Here is a 22,762-nt window from a genome sequence, read left to right on the forward strand (position 1 = left end):
GATGAGGCCAGGAGATAAAAGATTAACAAAGAATGATGAGGCCAGAAAATAAAAGATTAACAAACAAAGAATGATGAGGCTAGGAGATAAAAGATTAACAAAGAATGATGAGGCCAGGAGATAAAAGATTAACAAACAAAGAATGATGAGGCCAGGAGATAAATGATTAACAAAGAATGATGAGGCCAGGAGGTAAAAGATTAACAAACAAAGAATGAGGCTAGGAGAGTATAGGATTAACAAACTAAAGAGCGGTAACTCTCTCCATGAACGAGGTCCACAACTTTCAAATCAGTGCTGGTTATGCAGCCATTTCAGCTAGCACACGTGTAAATAAAAGGTACATTGGAACAAACCCTGACACTTCCTCAACAAAGAGTGGTAACTCTCTCCATGGACAAGGTACACAACTTCAGATGGTGACAGATTTAAGCAGTTTGGGACAGGGTTTTGCACAAGCTTGTCTGACACTGGACAGTCTGGAGTTGGTTAGTCCTCAGCTGTCATTGTTGAGATATGTGTGAATTTTATAGATGTTGTATTCAATCTTTGTTGAAGTCATGAAAAGCAGTAGACCCATCGTATGTTTGCAGATGAAAGTATTGGCATCCCTCGGCTGTGCATGCCCTTTGATCCCTTGTTCAGCCTTTTTTGGACTTTTCTCTTTTTTTCTTTCTTTTTTTCTTTTTTTTTTTAAGATATTTTCCAAAGGTACCTCAGTCTAAAAATTTCTGGGTGACATCGCTGAAACATACCTGTTTTTATTGATTTATTTTTTGAGAAGTTGTTTGTACTTCAGTTTCAAAATTTCTTTAGGATGTCTCTGGTTTATATATATATATATGTGTATATATATATATATTATATAAGTGAAAGCATTGTGTACTTCAGTTCCAAAAATTCTGTCTCACATCTCCAACATAGATACATTAAAAACTATTTTAAAGAAAAGAATGAATTATTTAGTTGATGACAGTCTCACACCCAGTGTGCCGCTTGCCGACAGGACAGTGAAGCACTACATACTGTATTCAGTGTTTTGTTGATGTACCTATGCTGTGTCGCCTTGCCGACAGGACGGTGCTGCTGATCATGAGCGAGATGGTGCAGACGGAGCGTGACTACACGCGGTCCCTGCAGTACGTCATCGAGAACTACATCCCCGAGCTGCAGCGGGTGGACGTGCCCCAGATGCTGCGGGGAAAGCGCAACGTGATCTTCGGCAACGTGGAGAAGATCTACCAGTTCCACTCCCACTACTTCCTGAGGGAGCTGGAGGCCTGTGAGCGCAACCCCTTCCTTGTGGGACACTACTTCCTCAGACACGTCAGTACCTTGGGTTTTGTTTAATGTTGCATCATGGATACTGGTTACTTCCTCAGACACGTCAGAACCTTGGGTTTTGTTTAATGTTGCATCATGGATACTGGTTACTTCCTCAGACACGTCAGAACCTTGGGTTTTGTTTAATGTTGCATCGTACATACTGGTTACTTCCTCAGACACGTCAGTACCTGGAGTTTTGTTTAATGTTGCGTCATACATACTGGTTTATTCCTCAGACATGTCAGTACCTGGAGTTTTGTTTAATGTTGCATCATACATACTGGTTACTTCCTCAGACACGTCAGTACCTGGAGTTTTGTTTGTTACATCATACATACTGGTTACTTCCTCAGACATGTCAGTACCAGGAGTTTTGTTTGTTACATCATACATGCTGGTTACTTCCTCAGACACGTCAGTACCTGGAGTTTTGTTTGTTGCATCATACATGCAGGTTACTCCCTCAGACACGTCAATACCTGGAGTTTTGTTTGTTGCATCATAGATGCTGGTTACTTCCTCAGACACATCAGTACCTGGAGTTTTGTTTGTTGCATCATACATACTGGTTACTTCCTCAGACACATCAGTGCCTTGGGTTTTGTTTGTTGCATCATACATACTGGTTTATTCCTCAGACATGTCAGTACCTTGGGTTTTGTTTAATGTTGCATCATACATACTGGTTACTTCCTCAGACACATCAGTACCTGGAGTTTTGTTTAATGTTGCATCATACATACTGGTTACTTCCTCAGACACGTCAGTACCTTGGGTTTTGTTTAATGTTGCATCATACATGCTGGTTACTTCCTCAGACACGTCAGTACCTTGGGTTTTGTTTAATGTTGCATCATACATACTGGTTACTTCCTCAGACACGTCAGTACCTGGAGTTTTGTTTAATGTTGCATCATACATACTGGTTACTTCCTCAGACACGTCAGTACCTGGAGTTTTGTTTAATGTTGCATCATACATACTGGTTACTTCCTCAGGCATGTCAGTACCTGGAGTTTTGTTTAACTCTTTCACGGCCATAGGCGACTTTAGTTGACTAGACAGTGCACTGCTGTAGGTGACTTAGTTGACTGGACAGTGCACCGTCATATGTGACTTTAGTGGACATCAAGGGTGAATTTGACAAGACTGTTTTTTTACATTGTAACAAAGCTTGACAGCTGCAGCCAGTTTTCCACCAGTAGATCAGTGACAAATATTTGCCTCCTGACCCAGTTTGAAGTGAACAGGTCAGCTGGGTTGATTTGATTTGAACCAAAGCCTGTTACGAAGAGCATCGTTTCTGAAACAGTTGGCACTGGAGAGAGTGTTTTTCACACAGACTTGGCAGTTAAACAGTTAATGTTGCATCAGAGATACTGGTTACTCCCTCAGACACATCAGAACTTTGTGGAGGTGTTTTGGTTAGTGTTGCATCCTACATACTGGTGATTGTGGACATTGACTTTTTTAACATCATTTTGCTTTCAGTTTGGTTTTAAGAAGTTAAAGGTATTCTTATTTTTAAGTTGAAGATGCTGATTGTCTGTCTGACTGCATATTTGCTGGATACATTGTGTATATATTTATGGTTGTTTACGATGTATGTTCATGGATGTGTGTGTGTGTGTGCGTGTGTGTGTGTGTGTGTGTGTGTGTGTGTGTGTGTGTGTGCAGGAGCCAGAGTTCCACCTGTACACCCTGTACAACAAGAACAAACCCAAATCTGACGACCTGATGCTGGAGCTCGGCAAACAGTTCTTCAGAGTGAGTTCCCTTCACTGAGAACACTGTACTGATAGTGATGATGTTTAACTACCCATACTTTACTGTGACCCAAGATGATGTTTAACCACACATACTTTACTGTGACCCACTAGTGCAGACTCCAGCAGGGGTCTGATTCCTGTCCTGTGCAAACAGCTAGCCACCAATGTGGAGAAAATGAAAGTAGCTACGGCTGATAACTTCCTGGAAGTAGGTTACCTCCCCTCTGCATCCCTGACTGGCGTCCTCTTTTGATGATAATGGATATTTACATAGCACACTGTCCAGAAGTCTGCTGTAGGTGCTTCACATGGTTTTATACTTAAGACATTAAATCAGTGTTGTGTATACACAATAAATGTGAACAGTAAACTATGCACAAACATACACACACACACACACACACACACACACACACACATACGAAGCTCGAGCACAATGCATACATAAAATTTAAACGTACATGCAAGCATACATATGTACATACAAGCCCCCCTGCATGTACGCGCACACACACACACACACACACACACACACACACACACACACACACACACATACACACACACACACATGCACACACGCACACACACACACACACATTGCACACAAAAGATTTTTTTTTAATTTTTTTTTATGTCAAACATTTCTGTTTTGACATTCCTGTATATAAACGACCATCCCCTACAGAAGAATTCTGTGCAGAGGGAAGTGGGTGAAGGTACACATGCTTATCTGCTAGTGCAGTGACCTTGAGGGTGCAGGTTCAAGTCCCAGTCTTACCTTTTCTCCCAAGTTGGACTGGAAAACCAAACTGAGCATCCTGAGCATGTGGTCATTGAGATGAGGCAGTAAACGGTGGTCCCTGAGTGCAGCACGCACTTGGCGCTCTGAAAAAGAACTCTGGGGCAGTGCAAGTGTTGTCCTCTGGCAAAATTCTTTAACTCTCTCCATACGAACGGCGAAAAAGACAACGTTAACAGCGTTTCATCCCAATTACCATCATCAAAATATTGCAAGCGGAAGGCTCTTATACTGAAGAGGTGAATGTTGACAAAGAATACCACAATTCTGACGACGGAAGCTAAATGTTGGGTCATTGAGACACCCACTGGACATCCGAGGGGTCTGTGTAGAGGAGAAGAGAGGACTGGCCGTACTGAGTGAGTTCATAGAAATCCACCCTGATAAATACACAAATGTACATATATATTCATGCACTCAAGGCCTGACTACCGCTTTTGGTTATGCTGCTGGTCAGGCATCTGCCTAGCAGATGTGGCATAGGGTATGATTTTATGGCTTTGTCCGAACGCAGTGACGCCTCTCACCGTCAAACATACGCTCGTCGACTGTTGGAATCTGCATGACGTTAGACACAGACATTGCACGACGGATTCTCTGAGAGCTTTGTTTTGTGATGTCCTTTCGAAGACGTTAATGGACTTCTTGAAAGAAGTGAACATTTTTTAATCAGATTTGAATGTTTTAAACTGGAATTAAAAAAAACACAAAACAAACTTTTTGAGTGAAAAGCTTAAAGTGGTGACTGGTTTTTATTGTTCTTTTTTTTTACTCTTCACTTGAGTTTCAGTAGCTCAAGGAGGCGTCACTGCATTCAGACAAATCCATATACCCTACACCACATCTGCCAAGCAGATGCTTGACCAGCGGCGTAGCCCAACTCGCTTAGTCAGGCCTTGAGGGGGGGAAAAAAAAAAGGTTGATAAATAATAGATAAGCGTACATAAATAAGTAAATAAATACATAAATAGATAAATAAATAAATAATAATTATAAATATCTTTACTTGAAGTAGTTGATAATGCGGCGATAGCCGTGAGATGGCCTGTAGTAGTCAGCGAAGCTCTAAGCACCATTATTTGATTTGATTTCCTCCCCGTCAAAAGGATGTATGGTGGCCTGCGTGCAGCAAAAGCAGCTGGAGTTGGGTGACCGCATGGACCTGGCGTCCTACCTGCTGAAGCCGGTGCAGCGCATGGGCAAGTATGCCCTGCTCCTGAAGCAAATCCTCAAGGAGTGCCCCGAGACGGAGCCCGAGTACGCCGACCTCAAGGTGAGCTTCCCTGCCTGTTGGGGTGCTATGAATGAATGAATGGTTTGTTCATGTATAGGCCATAGCCCCTCACGAAGGGATATTTGAACAGCAACAAAAGCCAGTAACATATTTTGCTGATAAAAAAAAAAAAACAACCCAAAAAAGCAGTGGAAACAAGATTATGAAATGACTCTCTAAATCTGTAAGTCTTGTACAAAAACAAAGATGATGTATAACTGTTTGGTGTTAGTTTACAGGGTGTGTGTGGGTGAGTGGTGGTTTTTGTTGTTTTATACTGTTTATTGTTACATGTTTTGTTTTTGTTTTAATCATTTCTGGGGGGTTGTTTTTGTTTGTTTTATATTCTTTTGTTTTTTTGTTGTTTTTTTCTGTTTTTGTATATTTCATTCTTTTTTTTTTTCCCTTTTTACCTTAATTTTCTTGTACATTAATGAATAGATGACGACACTATATTTAATCCCACCTCACTGTTGGCCACATTACATCACACCACTGTGCCTTGTGCCACACTGCGCTCTATACCACTCTGCACACAGCACTCTATACCACACTGCGCTCTATACCACTCTGCACACAGCACTCTATACCACACTGTGCTCTATACCACTCTGCACACAGCACTATACCAATGTGCTCTATACCACTCTGCACACAGCACTCTATACCACTCTACACACAGCACTCTATACCACTCTGCACTCTGTACCACTCTGCACTCTATACCACACTGCACACAGCACTCTATACCACTCTGCACACAGCACTCTATACCACTCTGCACTCTATACCACACTGCACACAGCACTCTATACCACTCTGCACTCTATACCACTCTGCACTCTATACCACACTGCACACAGCACTCTATACCACTCTGCACTCTATACCACTCTGCACTCTATACCACTCTGCACACAGCACTCTATACCACTGCACTCTATACCACTCTGCACACAGCACTCTATACCACTCTGCACTCTATACCACTCTGCACACAGCACTCTATACCACTCTGCACACAGCACTCTATACCACTCTGCACTCTATACCACTCTGCACACAGCACTCTATACCACACTGCACACAGCACTCTATACCACTCTGCACACAGCACTCTATACCATTCTGCACTCTATACCACTCTGCTCACTATACCACTCTGCACACAGCACTCTATACCACTCTGCACTCTATAACTCTGCACTATATACCACTCTGCACACAGCACTCTATACCACTCTGCACTCTATACCACTGTGCTCACTATACCACTCTGCACACAGCACTCTGCACACAGCACTCTATACCACTCTGCACTCTATACCACTCTGCACTGCACACAGCACTCTATACCACTCAGCACTCTATACCACTCTGCACACAGCACTCCACCACTCTGCACTCTATACCACTCTGCACTCTATACCACTCTATACCACACAGCACTCTATACCACTCTGCACTCTATACCACTCTGCACACAGCACTCCACCACTCTGCACTCTATACCACTCTGCACACAGCACTCTATACCACTCTGCACTCTATACCACTCTGCACTCTGCACACAGCACTCTATACCACTCTGCATTCTATACCAGTCTGCACACAGCACTATACCACTCTGCATTCTATACCACTCTGCACACAGCACTCTATACCACTCTGCACTCTATACCACTCTGCACACAGCACTCTATACCACTCTGCATTCTATACCAGTCTGCACACAGCACTCTATACCACTCTGCACACAGCACTCTATACCACTCCGCACTCTATACCACTCTGCACACAGCACTCTATACCACTCTGCACTCTATACCACTCTGCACTCTGTACCACTCTGCACACAGCACTCTATACCACTCTGCACACAGCACTCTATACCACTCTGCACACAGCACTCTATACCACACAGCACTCTATACCACTCTGCACACAGCACTCTATACCACTCTGCACACAGCACTCTATACCACTCTGCACTCTATACCACACAGCACTCTATACCACTCTGCACACAGCACTCTATACCACTCTGCACACAGCACTCTATACCACTCTGCACTCTATACCACACAGCACTCTATACCACTCTGCACACAGCACTCTATACCACTCTGCACACAGCACTCTATACCACTCTGCACTCTATACCACACAGCACTCTATACCACTCTGCACTCTATACCACACAGCACTCTATGCCACTCTGCACACAGCACTCTATACCACTCTGCACTTTATACCACTCTGCACACAGCACTCACTGCTTCACACCACTTCCCATGTCATCACACCTGCTGAAACACACCTCAGTCTCTACACACAACACACTACCTTTGACCTCTCAGCACTGCCGTGCACCACACACACACACACACACACACACACACACACACACACACACACACACACACACACACATAAACACACATACACACACACACACAGCTCAACAGACAGGACAGAAGGACCCAGTGTTCAGACCTTGATGTCTGTCTGTCTGTCTGTCAGGCTGCTGAAGAAATGGTGAGGTTCCAGCTGCGTCATGGCAACGACCTGTTGGCCATGGATTCCCTGCGGGATGTGGACGTGAGTGTTTTTGTTGATTGATATCTGTTTTGTTTATCCCTTTGTGTTTTTGTTGTGGTCATCATCTGGCGCCCTTGTTAGCAGCTTTGTGGCTCTGAGGAGTGTGTGTGCAGTTTGTGCTGTAGACAGTGTGGTTAGTGGATAGAACCACATTGAGATTGATGAAGAGAGTGCTTCAGACAGATTGGTTCCTGTTGTGATAAAGAGGGTGTTGAGTGGAGATGCCATGATACACATAGTTGTTCTGATCCAGTGTTGACCAGTGATCAGAGTCCAAGGCCCTATTTTGGCACATGGTGTCGAGTCCTTTGGAAGAGCAACTTACTCCATTTTTCCCCACTCTACCCAGGAATGGCCCAACGCTCGGCTTATATCACAGATTGACATAAGTTTACATTTGGGCCAACAGCAAAGTGAGAGCTGTATTATCAATGGTTTCTCTAGTCAATGGGAAACCATTTACAGCTTAGTCTTTTGTGAAGGACTATGACTTTCAAACTAGGAGGCAAAATTGCACTGGCTCTTAGTGCTGCAGCTTTGTGGGCTAGTTGGCCTTTGGGAACCATCCCAACGCCGACTGTCCTAAAACCCTCTTGGCCGAGAGAGTGGGGATGTACTTGGGCAAGACACTCAACACTATAATCAAATTCTAGCCCAAATAGTCGGAACAGCAGTTGCCTCCTCTGCTGTTCTGATGGTCATGGTCGGACACAACTGACTATCATATATCACCCAGGAGAGAATGAGAAGCTTAGTTAGGTTTGGGAGTGCCAAGACTGACACACTGTGGACATGAGTTCACTGCCCTCTTGGCTGTGAAAGGCTATAGACCTTACCTTCACCTTTTTTAGAATTACTGTCCATTGAATAGCCCCTGACAAAGCTCATCAGGACATAGACCTTACCTTCACCTTTTTTAGAATTACTGTTCAGTAAATAGCCCCTGACAAAGCTCATCAGGACATAGACCTTACCTCCACCTTTTTTAGAATGACTGTCCATTGAATAGCCCTTGACAAAGCTCATCAGGACAGTGACGACATATCATGTGTCTTGGGTTCGGCACAGTCAGGGTGGGGCCCAGTCCTTGCCGTCCACTGTTTTAAGGGGTGATAACTCTAAGGGAGCAGCAGCCCATGAAAGCAGACGGAGAATCAGTGGTATCTTCTTTTGCGTTAATGGGCTGCAACTCCCATTCACTCATATACCTGTATGAGTGGGTTTTACAAGTATGGTCGTTTTTACCCTGCCGTACTGTACTCCATTTTTCGGGGGTGATCCGAGGATGCTGAGGTGTGAGCGATGTGTTCCAGGTGAACCTGCAGGAGCAGGGCAAGTTGTTGCGGCAGGACGAGTTCCTCGTGTTCCAGGGCCGCAAGAAGATGATGCGACAGGTGTTCCTCTTCGAAGACCTCATCCTCTTCAGCAAGGCGCGTCGAGGTCGTCAGGGGCAACACGACATCTACGTTTACAAGCACAGTCTGAAGGTACTGTACTGTTCTGGGCTACAGGTTCTGTTTATGTATTTTGAAAGATACCCTTCTTTGGAATGCCAGTTTAGTGGGTGGTTGTGTGGTGATCTTTTCTGTAAGCACTACTTGCACTTTCAAGTGTGACATTGGCTACATGGTTACCTTCTCTGTGGACACTTCGTTAATTTGGTGTGTGCCAGTAATTTGTAAAGAAAGCCTCTGTGAAAGACACTTCTAACATTTGGTGTGTGCCAGTAATTTGTAAAGAAAGCCTCTGTGAATATAAGCACTGAAGACTTTCAGTATGTACCAGGCATTCACTTTGTGTCATGCCCTTTTCTGTAAACTTAAAAAAAACTGTTGGCATGAGCTGCTAATTAATTCAGTGACAGTGAAGCCTTTTTTAACAAAAAACTCCAAATATGTTTGTCATGTGCTGTACAATGATCAGTTCTCTGACAGTCTAGCCATGATGACTAACCCTTCAGACTTGGCTGTGTGCAAGACACAAGCTGAACACCCAGCCCTGTAGTAATGCTGACCTCTTAGATCTCCTGTGTGTTCAAGATGGCCGACATCGGCCTGACGGAGAACTGCGGGGACTCCGGCTACAAGTTTGAGATCTGGTTCCGCCGGCGCACCCTGGGGGACAACTACATCCTGCAGGCGCCCAACTCGGAGGTGAAGCGAGCGTGGGTGAAGGAGATATCGCGCATCCTCTGGCACCAGGCCATCCGGAACAGAGGTGAGCAGTGTTGGTGACAGCGCTGTGGGGGATGCTGGGGGGGGGGGGGGGGTTGTCGGTGTGGGTAGTGTCTCTCCCCACCTTGTGGGAACTCTGTGCTGGAAATGTGTTCTTTGCTTAGGTTTCTGGCTTTTTCTGTTGTCTCTTGTATTTTCTGTCTTGCTGGTTCCTTCACCAAGTTTGTTTTGTTTTGTTTTGTTTTTTGTGGTCTTGTTCTGGACAAGGGAATTCGGTATATGTTGTATTGTCCTTTACGCCTAGGACATGAATTGCCTGTAATTAATAACTTGATGTTACGGATGAATGACTTGTATCAGGAAATGCTGGTACAAATGATTCAAATTATTGTGTGTGTCAGAGTCACACATCAGTGAAATGGTCTTCATGGGGATTATTCAAATTATTGTGTGTGTCAGAGTCACACATCAATGAAATGGCCTTCATGGGGATTATTCAAATTATTGTGTGTGTCAGAGTCACATCAATGAAATGGTCTTCATGGGGATTATTCAAATTATTGTGTGTGTCAGTCACACATCAATGAAATGGCCTTCATGGGGATTATTCAAATTATTGTGTGTGTCAGAGTCACACATCAATGAAATGGCCCTTATGGGGATTATTCAAATTATTGTGTGTGTCAGAGTCACATCAATGAAATGGTCTTCATGGGGATTATTCAAATTATTGTGTGTGTCAGTCACACATCAATGAAATGGCCTCTATGGGGATTATTCAAATTATTGTGTGTGTCAGAGTCACACATCAATGAAATGGCCTTTGTGGGGATTATTCAAATTACTGGGTGTGTCAGAGTCACATCAGTGAAATGGCCTTTATGGGGATTATTCAAATTATTGTGTGTGTCAGAGTCACATCAGTGAAATGGTCTTTATGGGGATTATTCAAATTATTGTGTGTGTCAGTCACACATCAATGAAATGGCCCTAATGGGGATTATTCAAATTATTGTGTGTGTCAGTCACACATCAATGAAATGGCCTTTATGGGGATTATTCAAATTATTGTGTGTGTAAGTCGCACATCAATGAAATGGTCTTCATGGGGATTATTCAAATTATTGTGTGTGTCAGTCACACATCAATGAAATGGCCTTTATGGGGATTATTCAAATTATTGTGTGTGTAAGTCGCACATCAATGAAATGGTCTTCATGGGGATTATTCAAATTATTATGTGTGTCAGAGTCACACATCAATGAAATGGCGTCCATGGGGATTGGCAACAAGCCGTGCATGGACATCAAGCCCAGCAGTGACAACATCAACGCACGATCACTGGACATCACCGTCTCCAACAAAGGGGGTCAGTCACTCCTCTTCTTCTTTGTCCAGGGGCTGCGACTCCCTCATTCACTGGTGTACATAAGTGGGCTTCAGAATTTATGACGGTTTTTACCTCTGCCTTGTAGGTTGTCACACTCCATTTTGGGGGGAACGAAGGGAATGCATGTCAGGAATGTTCTTGTTAAGATAAGATAAGAATAACTTTAGTATCTCCAACTGGAGAAATTTGGTCAGGTGCATTATCACAACATAGACAAGTAAACAACATGGGGACCATAACTGTAAAAGTCAACAACAGCTTTTACGAATATTACGAAGATACAAATGTAAAAAATATCACATACACCGTTTCACACATACATCCACACACTGCAGGTAATAACTAGTATTCTTAATGTAAAAAACAGAAAGAATTAAGAAACATTATTTGAATATAATTATAAACATAGCCTACTATACTGCACATTGATTATAATAGACAGATAAGATAAGAATAAAGATAATTTGCGGAAAGCCGCAACCAGATAATCAGCACACACCCGCACCCACCCACCCCACACACGCGGATTACTTGATTAAACAAGAGTAATAATCATATGTTCTCAAATAAAAGCATATCACATGTTCGCTTTTAAAAACATTGCACACTGAACACTGACATGGATTATAGGATCTTTAATGTGCGTCTGATCTTCTGTACATGTCTACACAAAGGGGGTTCAGGCACTGGCATGTCTGTTGACGTGGGAGATCAGAAAATCTCTAGTTTTTGCTCACCATTGTTAGTGATTTTCATATGAGAAAGCATGTGTATGTTCTTGCACATAGTACTAGTTGACAAAGACTGTGTGCATGAGAGAGTGTACGCAGACATCACATCAGCATTAATGTAAGCATGTAGAGGAAGGTTATGTATCTTTGAATATAGTGTTACAAGAAAAAGATAGTGAACATGACAGTGAGTGTGTGTGTTCATGGACATACACATCAGGTGTATGTCAGCAAACAGTTTGTAAAGGAAAGACATGCATGTAGTTTTAGCCGTTTGTGTGTGTGGAGACATGTACATTAGATGTATGCTGCAAGCAGTTTGTAAAAGAAAGACATGCATATAGTTTTAGCCGTGTGTGTGTGTGTGTGACATGTACATCAGATAAATGTCAGCAAGCAGTTCATGAAAGAAAGACATATTTTTAGCCATGTGTGTGTGGGGACATGTACATTAGATGTATGTAAGCAAGCAGTTTATAAAAGAAATATATTAGCCATGTGTGTGTGGGGACATGAGCATTACATACAGGTCAACAAGCAGCATGTAAAGTAAAAACCACCTCCATGATTTCAGCACGCACCCGCAACTCAATAGCTGTGACGTCGGTGGAGTACCTGAGGCAGAGCAACAAGCGGCCCCACTCCATCATCTCCGTCAGCAGCAACTCCTCGTCCAACTCCAGCCACTCCAGCCTCGGCCTCTTCGGCTCCCTCAACCTGGCCTTTGACCCCATCGACAGCCCCCGCCACCTCCACCGCCAGTCCATGATGTCCAGTGGTGAGTGGCGACAGTGGTCAGGGTCAGTGATGAGTGGTGACAGTGGTGAGTGGCGACAGTGGTCAGGGTCAGTGGTGAGTGGTGACAGTGGTGAGTGGCGACAGTGGTCAGGGTCAGTGGTGAGTGGTGACAGTGGTGAGTGGCGACAGTGGTGAGTGGCGACAGTGGTCAGGGTCAGTGATGAGTGGTGACAGTGGTGATTGGCGACAGTGGTCAGGGTCAGTGATGAGTGGTGACAGTGGTCAGGGTCAGTGATGAGTGGCGACAGTGGTGAGTGGCGACAGTGGTCAGGGTCAGTGATGAGTGGCGACAGTGGTGAGTGGCGACAGTGGTCAGGGTCAGTGATGAGTGGTGACAGTGATGAGTGGCGACAGTGGTGAGTGGCGACAGTGGTCAGGGTCAGTGATGAGTGGTGACAGTGATGAGTGGCGACAGTGGTGAGTGGTGACAGTGGTCAGGGTCAGTGATGAGTGGTGACAGTGGTGAGTGGCGACAGTGGTCAGGGTCAGTGGTGAGTGGCGACAGTGGTGAGTGGCGACAGTGGTGAGTGGCGACAGTGGTCAGGGTCAGTGATGAGTGGTGACAGTGGTGAGTGGCGACAGTGGTCAGGGTCAGTGATGAGTGGTGACAGTGGTCAGGGTCAGTGATGAGTGGCGACAGTGGTGAGTGGCGACAGTGGTGAGTGGTGACAGTGATGAGTGGCGACAGTGGTGAGTGGCGACAGTGGTCAGGGTCAGTGGTGAGTGGTGACAGTGGTGAGTGGCGACAGTGGTCAGTGCCGACAGTGGTCAGTGTCACAGTGGTGAGTGGCGACAGTGGTCAGTGCCGAGAGTGGTCAGGGTCACAGTGGTCAGGGTCACAGTGGTGAGTGGCGACAGTGGTCAGTGTCACAGTGGTGAGTGGCGACAGTGGTCAGTGCCGAGAGTGGTCAGGGTCACAGTGGTGAGTGGCGAGAGTGGTCAGTGCTGAGAGAGGTCAGGGTCACAGTGGTGAGTGGCGAGAGTGGTCAGTGTCACAGTGAGGTCAGGGTCACAGTGGTCAGTGGCGAGAGTGGTCAGGGTCACACCGGTCAGGGTCACACTGGTCAGTGTCACAGTGAGGTCAGGGTCACAGTGGTCAGTGGCGAGAGTGCTCAGGGTCACACCGGTCAGTGTCACAGTGAGGTCAGGGTCACACTGGTCAGTGCCGAGAGAGGTCAGGGTCACAGTGGTCAATGTCAAAGTGGTCAGGAAATAGGGTAATTTTCAGCCTACAAGGCGCTGCAGCGCATAAGTGGGGATAGTTCTGTACCAACTGTAATGCTAGACGTTGAAAAAGAATTATAAATCTATATCAGCTGTAAAGCTTAACATTGTAAAAAAAATGATACCCCTGTACTAACTGTAATGGACTGGATGCTGGGGGTGTTTCAGTGTAAATAGCATTCCCACCTTTGAAGTATGGTTTTTTACCATTTTTTGTAATCTGTGGATGATAAATTCAGAGGAATGGCTGACGTCCTCAGCATGGCCTAATTATTTTTGCCCTAAGGAGCTAAATGGTTAAGAAATATGTCATGAACTGTGTTTTGTAGGTTTATCTTAATGATTTTTTAAAAATTTTTATATGATATGTCACAGTTTTGTGTTAAACATGGTTGGACATTTGTATAATTGGGCAGACCTGATATGGCCCTGTGCGGTCATCTGAACTATGAACAGTGATAATAACTGGAAACTGAAACATTGTAACAAAACAGTACCCCTGTACCAACTGTAAAAACAAACCTGCACCAATTGGAAAGTTTAACATTGAAAAAAAAAAAAGAAAAAAAAAGATTATTATAAAGTGATGAAAAAATGTTGGGTGATAGATGTTGAAATGAGAACTACAGATACAGGTTGACACATTCGCAGGAATGTAGGTGTTAAACCTCACTCCTCACCAGCTGTTTTCCATTTCAATGTGTTTAACTCTCTCCATACGAATGGCGAAAGAGACGACGTTAACAGCGTTTCACCCCAATTACCATCATCAAAATATTGCAAGCGGAAGGCTCTTATACTGAAGAGGTGAATGTTGACAAAGAATACCACAATTCTGACGACGGAAGCTAAAGGTTGGGTCATTCAGACACCCACTGGACATCCGAGGGGTCTGTGGAGAGGAGAAGAGAGGACTGGCCGTACTGAGTTAACTTGCTGAGCCCCCCTTCACATTTACCAAGGCTGCACACGGCTTGCTGGGAAAGACCCCACCTTGATGCAAGTGGAGTTCATGGATATGGCTTGATCATTTTGTGGCATTACAGTTACATAACATGTACTTCATGGCTCATATATGTGATTCCTGCTAAGGGGGATGGGGAGGGGGGGGGGAGATGTTAGCAGTACTTTGATATTTCCATCCAAATGATATTTATGCTCACCTTTTAAAACAAAGTGTTAGTTTTCCATGTCAGTCAGCATTTGTTTTAAAGAGCAAAACGTGGATCTAGATCAGAGTTTTGAATTCCTTCTTCTGTCTTCATGGCAACTTTCTGGCGTGGATAAATTATGATAATCGGCACACACACACACACACACACACAAAGAGATTAGCAGTGATCTCCCATGATGTCCACCATGCCTGGAGGCCAGTGGTTGTGGTCAGTGCACTGTGTGCCGTGTGGTGTGGTCAGTGCACTGTGTGCCATGTGTGGTGTGGTCAGTGCACTGTGCCATGTGTGGTGTGGTCAGTGCAGTGTGTGCCATGTGTGGTGTGGTCAGTGCACTGTGCTATGTGTGGTGTGGTCAGTGCACTGTGCCATGTGTGGTGTGGTCAGTGCACTGTGTGCCGTGTGGTGTGGTCAGTGCACTGTGCTATGTGTGGTGTGGTCAGTGCACTGTGTGCCGTGTGGTGTGGTCAGTGTTCTGTGCTATGTGTGGTGTGGTCAGTGCACTGTGTGCCATGTGTGGTGTGGTCAGTGCACTGTGCTATGTGTGGTGTGGTCAGTGCACTGTGCTATGTGTGGTGTGGTCAGTGCAGTGTGTGCCATGTGTGGTGTGGTCAGTGTTCTGTGCTATGTGTGGTGTGGTCAGTGCACTGTGTGCCATGTGTGGTGTGGTCAGTGCACTGTGCTATGTGTGGTGTGGTCAGTGCACTGTGCTATGTGTGGTGTGGTCAGTGCAGTGTGTGCCATGTGTGGTGTGGTCAGTGCACTGTGTGCCATGTGTGGTGTGGTCAGTGTTCTGTGCCATGTGTGGTGTGGTCAGTGCAGTGTGTGCCATGTGTGGTGTGGTCAGTGCACTGTGTGCCATGTGTGGTGTGGTCAGTGCACTGTGTGCCATGTGTGGTATGGTCAGTGCACTGTGTGCCATGTGTGGTGTGGTCAGTGCACTGTGTGCCATGTGTGGTGTGGTCAGTGCACTGTGTGCCATGTGTGGTGTGGTCAGTGCACTGTGTGCCATGTGTGGTGTGGTCAGTGCACTGTGTGCCATGTGTGGTGTGGTCAGTGCACTGTGTGCCATGTGTGGTGTGGTCAGTGCACTGTGTGCCATGTGTGGTGTGGTCAGTGCACTGTGTGCCATGTGTGGTGTGGTCAGTGCACTGTGTGGTGTGGTCTGTGTGGTGTGGTCAGTGCACTGTGTGCCATGTGTGGTGTGGTCAGTGCAGTGTGTGGTGTGGTCTGTGTGGTGTGGTCAGTGCACTGTGTGCCATGTGTGGTGTGGTCAGTGCAGTGTGTGGTGTGGTCAGTGCAGTGTGTGCCATGTGTGGTGTGGTCAGTGCAGTGTGTGCCATGTGTGGTGTGGTCAGTGCAGTGTGTGCCATGTGTGGTGGTCAGTGCAGTGTGTGCCATGTGTGGTGTGGTCAGTGCAGTGTGTGCCATGTGTGGTGTGGTCAGTGCAGTGTGTGCCATGTGTGGTGGTCAGTGCAGTGTGTGCCATGTGTGGTGGTCAGTGCAGTGTGTGCCAGGTCAGTGCAGTGTGTGCCATGTGTGGTGGTCAGTGCAGTGTGTGCCATGTGTGGTGGTCAGTGCAGTGTGTGCCATGTGTGGTGTGGTCAATGCACTGTGCCATGTGTGGTGTGGTCAGTGCACTGTGTGCCATGTGTGGTGTTGTCACTGCAGTGTGTGCCATGTGTGGTGTGGTCAGTGCACTGTGCCATGTGTGGTGTGGTCAGTGCAGTGTGTGCCATGTGTGGTGTGGTCAGTGCAATGTGTGGTGTGGTCAGTGCAGTGTGTGCCATGTGTGGTGTGGTCAGTGCAGTGTGTGCCATGTGTGGTTGTGGTCAGTGCAGTGTGTGCCATGTGTGGTGTGCAGAGTCGGGCATCGAGGTGGACCAGGGGGTGGGGGAGGGGGACCCAGGGGGAGGGAAGCCACGGCAGCCACAGCAGCAGTCGTCAGTGACCTCCCCTACCAGAGGCTTCTCCGGCGTCCTCCAGCCCTCGGGGGTCCTCAACCAGAGCTTCACGGAGCCCATCATGACCGATGTGAGGGCTGGCCGCTTCTCTTGCAACGTCTCTGTGTGGATAGGGAGTGTGAATGGACTGCAGTTTGGTGCATGCACAGTGTGTGTGTGTGTGAGTGTGCATGTGTGTTTATGTACATAAGTCCATGTGATTCTCAGTATCTGAGATACACATACAATATATAGGCAGAGAGAGTGTGTGTATGTGTGTGTGAGTGAATATATTTACAAGTGTGTAACAGAACATGGAGCCTGGGTAATTGTCAATAAAGGGTGTCAGTGAGACTGCAGATAGGCGTGTGTGTATTATGTGTGTGTGTGCACGCATGTGCATGCGGGTGTGTGTGTGTGAGTGCACATGTTCATAGAACGTAGTTCATTTTCATTGAATTACATTTCATTTGCCTTGTCTTCTTTATGTCTTTCTTTTTAATTTGTTTTTATTTACCAGTTTGTTTACCTGGTTGGATTTGTTTTATTTCCTTTTTGTTTTCTGTTTACATACATACATAAGCATAAGTGATAAAATGTTTAAGGATTAGTCTGCACACTTTGACTTCTCTTTGAAACTGAATGTGTGTTTGTGTGTGTGCGTGTGCCTGTGCGTGTGCAGGTTTTAGATGGGCGTTTCAGCATCTATGTGTGTTCGAACTGGTTGAGTTCTGAAATATATTTCCTTTTGTGTTGAATACAGGCTTCCTTCCGCACAAGTCTGTTGAAGATCACTTTCTGTGTGTTTTCAGGTGTGAGAAGCCAGGCATGGCTTTGTCCTTTCTAGTCGAGTCACATCAGTCGACATCCCCCAGCCACACCTGTCACTGGAGGAAGGAAGAAAAACACAGTTACCTTCTCCACATCCTTTTCTTCGTCTTCTCCACCTGCCACCTGCCGCCACTGCCACTGCTGCTGCCAGACAGACAGAACCACAGACTGTGTGTTGGAGGAAGGGAAGACAGGTGTGAGGTGGTGGTACAGGTGTGCTGGCAGTGTCGTGATGTGGGTGTGTGTTGACGTGTTGAAGAAAAGTGGTGACGTTCCTGGTCAGCCCAGCACGCTGTATCCTTCCTTCTCACCACTGTGCTGGCTGCTGCACCACCTGTCCCCTGTCCTGTGTGGGCATGAAGGAAGGGGGACTGGCCTTAACAGCTGGTGACGGTCAGTTGGTCAGTTGTTGTCAGGATGGACTGTGGTCTTCGTGGCCTGGCTGAGGGAGGACGATGGTCAGTTGGTCAGTGTGTGTGTGGAGGGCTGAGTGGACACTGTGTCTTTGTCGGCCGTGCTACAGGGTTGGGGAAAGATGTCTTTTGAACGTGTTACTCTGGGTCTGTCTTTGACTGACTACGACTTTGAGACACTGGTATGTTCTGTGGCCGATGTAGTCAGTTTGCTGTTACCGTGGCCAGAGACATGGTGTGAAACCGTGATGACAGTGGTCACCCTGCCCTAGTGAAGGTTACAGAACTTCCACTGTCGACAGGCTTTTTAGGAAACAGTGCCTGACAGCAGAGAGGATTGATATTTATGAACGGGTTTTTAATTTATTGGGGGATATGTTGTGTTGTCTGTCCTGCCCAAACCTCTTTGCTTCCTGTGTTTGGAACACAGAGAACAGGCCCCTCTGGTTAGCTGCACTGGGGAAAGCACTTGCTCAACCTGGCATTCAGCTCCCCCATCCAGAAAATTGCACTGTAATATACTGTTGGCCACCCACACTTTTACTAGGCTTCCAGTGTTATTTATTTTGGGGTGGTTGTTGTTTTTGGTTCTTTTTTAATAGTAAAGAGTTGAGTGATAAAGTTGACGTATGAGTCGTACCATCATCCACTGTCACTCCAAGCATGCTGCAGAAGTGTTCGTGAGAGAGCCGTTTCTTTTCAAGACTTTCGGCTGATGATCAGAGATGCATGCGTGAAACATCAAAAGTCCCAAGGAGAATGCTCTGTAACGAAAAGCAGTTTCAGGTCCAAATCTTGGGTTGTGTCACATGGGTTTTTGTTGTTGTTGTTGTTTAGGTTTTTTTTAAACATTTCCTGGCAAACAAGAATTCATAAAATTTCATTTTTGCTTGGGTTATTTCTAGATTTGTTTGTTTCAGTTTGAACTCTAAAATTCAAGCGTGGTCCGGGTGACAACTTGATTGAAATATGCCCAGTTACATTGCTGAGTCTGACGGACCTAAACAGTCAGGGCTTGTTGTGTAGTGAGTGGTATGACTGTTGGTGGTCTGGGCATGTAGACAGCCCAGGAAGTTTGGATTTTATCAGATGTGAAGTTGTTGGTGGTCAGTGGAGATAAGTGATAAACAGCAAATGATGAGACTTGTGTATCATGTGTTTTTCCTGCTGTACAGATATCAAGTGTCACATGTTCAGCACTGTAAAAGCACATGTGTTAGAAACAGTGATGTTTCAGGCACAGACACTAAATTTCCATGGGGAGACATTATTTTATTTCTGTTTATTTAGCCAGTGTTTTGCCCAGCTTTGGCTGGCAAGAAATGCACGAAGACAGACACACAAGACAATCCTACCTTACCTCTGTTGGGTTGAGCAACTTGCCGTGTGACATGCTTTTTTGCCTTTCGACCATTTCGAGGTTTTCCTAGGAAAACGTTTAAATTTAAAATGAAAAAAAAAGCTGTTCACTGAGCATGACTACACATGCCCTGCTTTCACCAGCTGTGTCATTGGTTGAGCAGGCTGATGATAACTGTTCACTTTTCACTCCCCCAATCTGATGTGGTCATATTGGGATTTAACATGGACTTGTCACCAATGCAAAGTTCAGTCTTAAAAGACCAAGTGTATTCTGTATACTTGTGCAGATTATATCTGTATAATTCATTATGCTTTTCCTCAACTTTTTGTATTCATGTGTTCTTATTGGTTTGTCATTTTTAATGTGTATGCCTGTGTGTACAAGTTTGTTAGCTGTCATTTCGATGCATGTATGTATTGATATCATGCACAGGTATATATATACATATATATATATGGCAGTTTATGTTGGAATCTAATAAACTCTGTGGAGCTGTCTCCACACCATACAATAAGTTCATTGAGTTTTGAATTTGCCAAGTCATGCAAAGTGTCTTTTGTCTTTTTCATCATTTTGTGTTATTCAAATGATTATTCACCTCTGTAGTTTCTGGAGAGAAAAGGGCGTATGTGTGTGTGAGAGAGAAAGAGCATGTGTTTGTGACAGTGTAAAAAGAACATTTTGGCAGTAATCGTGTTCCAGTAGTTCTGTAAATTACATAGTTTATGGATCAAGAAAGATAAATATTTGTCACTATATATTTATCCCATTTTGAACGTCTCCACTGTTCCCTGTGTTCTGTATCTCTATCCATTGTCTTCATCTCTACTTAACAGTAGTGTGGAATGCAGGGTGAAGGGGGAGGGAGAGAGTGTGAGAACAGCGCATTTACATACTTGAAGATAAGTGTATGAAGGAGTTAGTATGAGAGAGAGAGACAAGCAGAGGTTTGTGGTTATTGACAGCAAAAAAGAAAACTCGCCAGTGTGATGAGATGTGCTGGTGTTCCGGGCAGTGTTCATGAGAAGCCAGGTGTGCTCAGAGCACTTCCACACTATGATACTCTCTCGACTTTGGGCCATCAAAAGATGTCGGCCGTGACAATTAAGCATTAGCTCGCAGTTATCTCCTTTTTCAAGCTGTTTTCTTTTTCTCGTCAAATACAGGCTTTTCTTTTCAAGGGTTTTTTTTTTTTTTTTTTCATTACTTTCCCTTGAACACTTAAAGTCAGCCTGCAGAGAGGTGCAAGAAATATTCTGGTCCTGTAATGTCCTTGAGATTTGTTTCACATTTACTGTAGTGCTTTTGATGAAAAAAATATTGAAAGTGTACAGTTGACGTGTACTGGTTTAAGTTTGTGATTACAGTGCACATTTCACAGTGTTTGGGTTTTTGTGGAGTTATTGGAGTGTGAATCCGCACCATGTATGAGAGAGAGAGAGGTCATGTCGTGGTTGGTCAGCCTTGGGATAAGACACGTGTTGTGGCCAGCTATGTGACATTTCAAAGTGGAATAAATGATTCATAATCATGCAGCTTTCTGAGTGTTTGCAGTTCTTCCTGACCCAAATGATGAACGTCTCGTGGTCACGGTATGCTTTCTTTTTTCCCCCTCACAAATCATGCATGTTTGACCCAGAACACATAACTTAAGAGTTTCTACTAATCTTTTTTTCTTTATTACTAACCTTGCACTCTTTTGTACATGTTCGTTTGCACTTTGTTCCTTAATTTGAAAGACTTCTTTCTAGAAAGTTGAGCAAGATTTTTAAATTTTCAGTTTATATTTGAGCAACAGTTCTGAATTTTCAGTTCAGGTTCTGAATTTCCGTTTCTGTTGAAGCAAGGGTTTTGAATTTTCGGTTCTGTTTGTGCAAGGGTTCTGAATTTTAAGTCATGTTTGAGCAATGATTGTGAATTTTTAGTTAGAATTCTGAATTTTAAGTGTGTGCAAGAACCATAAATGTTCTTTATCCTTTTAAGTGTAGTGACAAAGTGCAGGAATACTTCAGGAAGACAGGGCTGATTGGACAGGGGTAGTTGTTTGGATAGCTTCATGTGACCTTGGAGGGGGAGGGGTGGTAGAGTTGAATTGATGTGCAGTATTTATCAGGTGAATTTGCTTTGTATTCGGTTTTGTGAGAGGAAAAGATGATTGTTAGATGCTGTCCAGTTGGAATGAAATATGATCAGGGAATGTTTGCTTGATGACACACGTTGTGGACGTTTTCATTGACAAGGACTGGTCTAACTTTCCTAGTGACATTGAATGATTTTATGTGACAAGGACTGGTCTAACTTTCCAAGTGACGTTGAATGATTTTATGTGACAAGGACTGGTCTAACTTTCTTAGTGATGTGGAATGATTTTATGTGACAAGGACTGGTCTAACTTTCTTAGTGACGTTGAATGATTTTATGTGACAAGAACTGGTCTAACTTTCCTAGTGACGTTGAATGATTTTATGTGACAAGGACTGGTCTAACTTTCCTAGTGACGTTGAATGATTTTATGTGACAAGGACTGGTCTAACTTTCCTAGTGACATTGAATGATTTTATGTGACAAGGACTGGTCTAACTTTCCTAGTGACGTTGAATGATTTTATGTGACAAGGACTGGTCTAACTTTCCTAGTGACGTTGAATGATTTTATGTGACAAGAACTGGTCTAACTTTCCAAGTGACGTTGAATGATTTTATGTGACAAGAACTGGTCTAACTTTCCTAGTGACGTTGAATGATTTTATGTGACAAGGACTGGTCTAACTTTCCTAGTGACGTTGATTTTATGTGACAAGGACTGGTCTAACTTTCCTAGTGACGTTGAATGATTTTATGTGACAAGAACTGGTCTAATTTCCTAGTGACGTTGAATGATTTTATGTGACAAGGACTGGTCTAACTTTCCTAGTGATGTTGAATGATTTTATGTGACAAGGACTGGTCTGAC

The 22,762-nt window shown here is 44.6% G+C and overlaps 1 protein-coding gene across 1 annotated transcript in view; it reads left to right on the plus strand.

The window, feature by feature from the left end:
* LOC143300664 (puratrophin-1-like) overlaps positions 1-21,345 on the plus strand; it is a 116,291-nt gene extending 94,946 nt beyond the window's left edge. The window contains exons 14-23 of the mRNA XM_076614497.1: positions 1,077-1,326; positions 3,004-3,093; positions 5,027-5,170; positions 7,694-7,771; positions 9,085-9,258; positions 9,811-9,988; positions 11,195-11,314; positions 12,641-12,844; positions 17,125-17,294; positions 18,016-21,345. Of these exons, the coding sequence (XP_076470612.1) occupies positions 1,077-1,326; positions 3,004-3,093; positions 5,027-5,170; positions 7,694-7,771; positions 9,085-9,258; positions 9,811-9,988; positions 11,195-11,314; positions 12,641-12,844; positions 17,125-17,294; positions 18,016-18,021 (1,414 nt within the window). The 3' untranslated portion in view covers positions 18,022-21,345. The remainder of the gene's footprint in view (positions 1-1,076; positions 1,327-3,003; positions 3,094-5,026; positions 5,171-7,693; positions 7,772-9,084; positions 9,259-9,810; positions 9,989-11,194; positions 11,315-12,640; positions 12,845-17,124; positions 17,295-18,015) is intronic.
* The last annotated feature ends 1,417 nt before the right edge of the window (positions 21,346-22,762 follow it).

The sequence above is a fragment of the Babylonia areolata genome, chromosome 26 (assembly GCF_041734735.1).
Source record: "Babylonia areolata isolate BAREFJ2019XMU chromosome 26, ASM4173473v1, whole genome shotgun sequence".
In the NCBI taxonomy this organism is placed as follows: domain Eukaryota; kingdom Metazoa; phylum Mollusca; class Gastropoda; order Neogastropoda; family Buccinidae; genus Babylonia; species Babylonia areolata.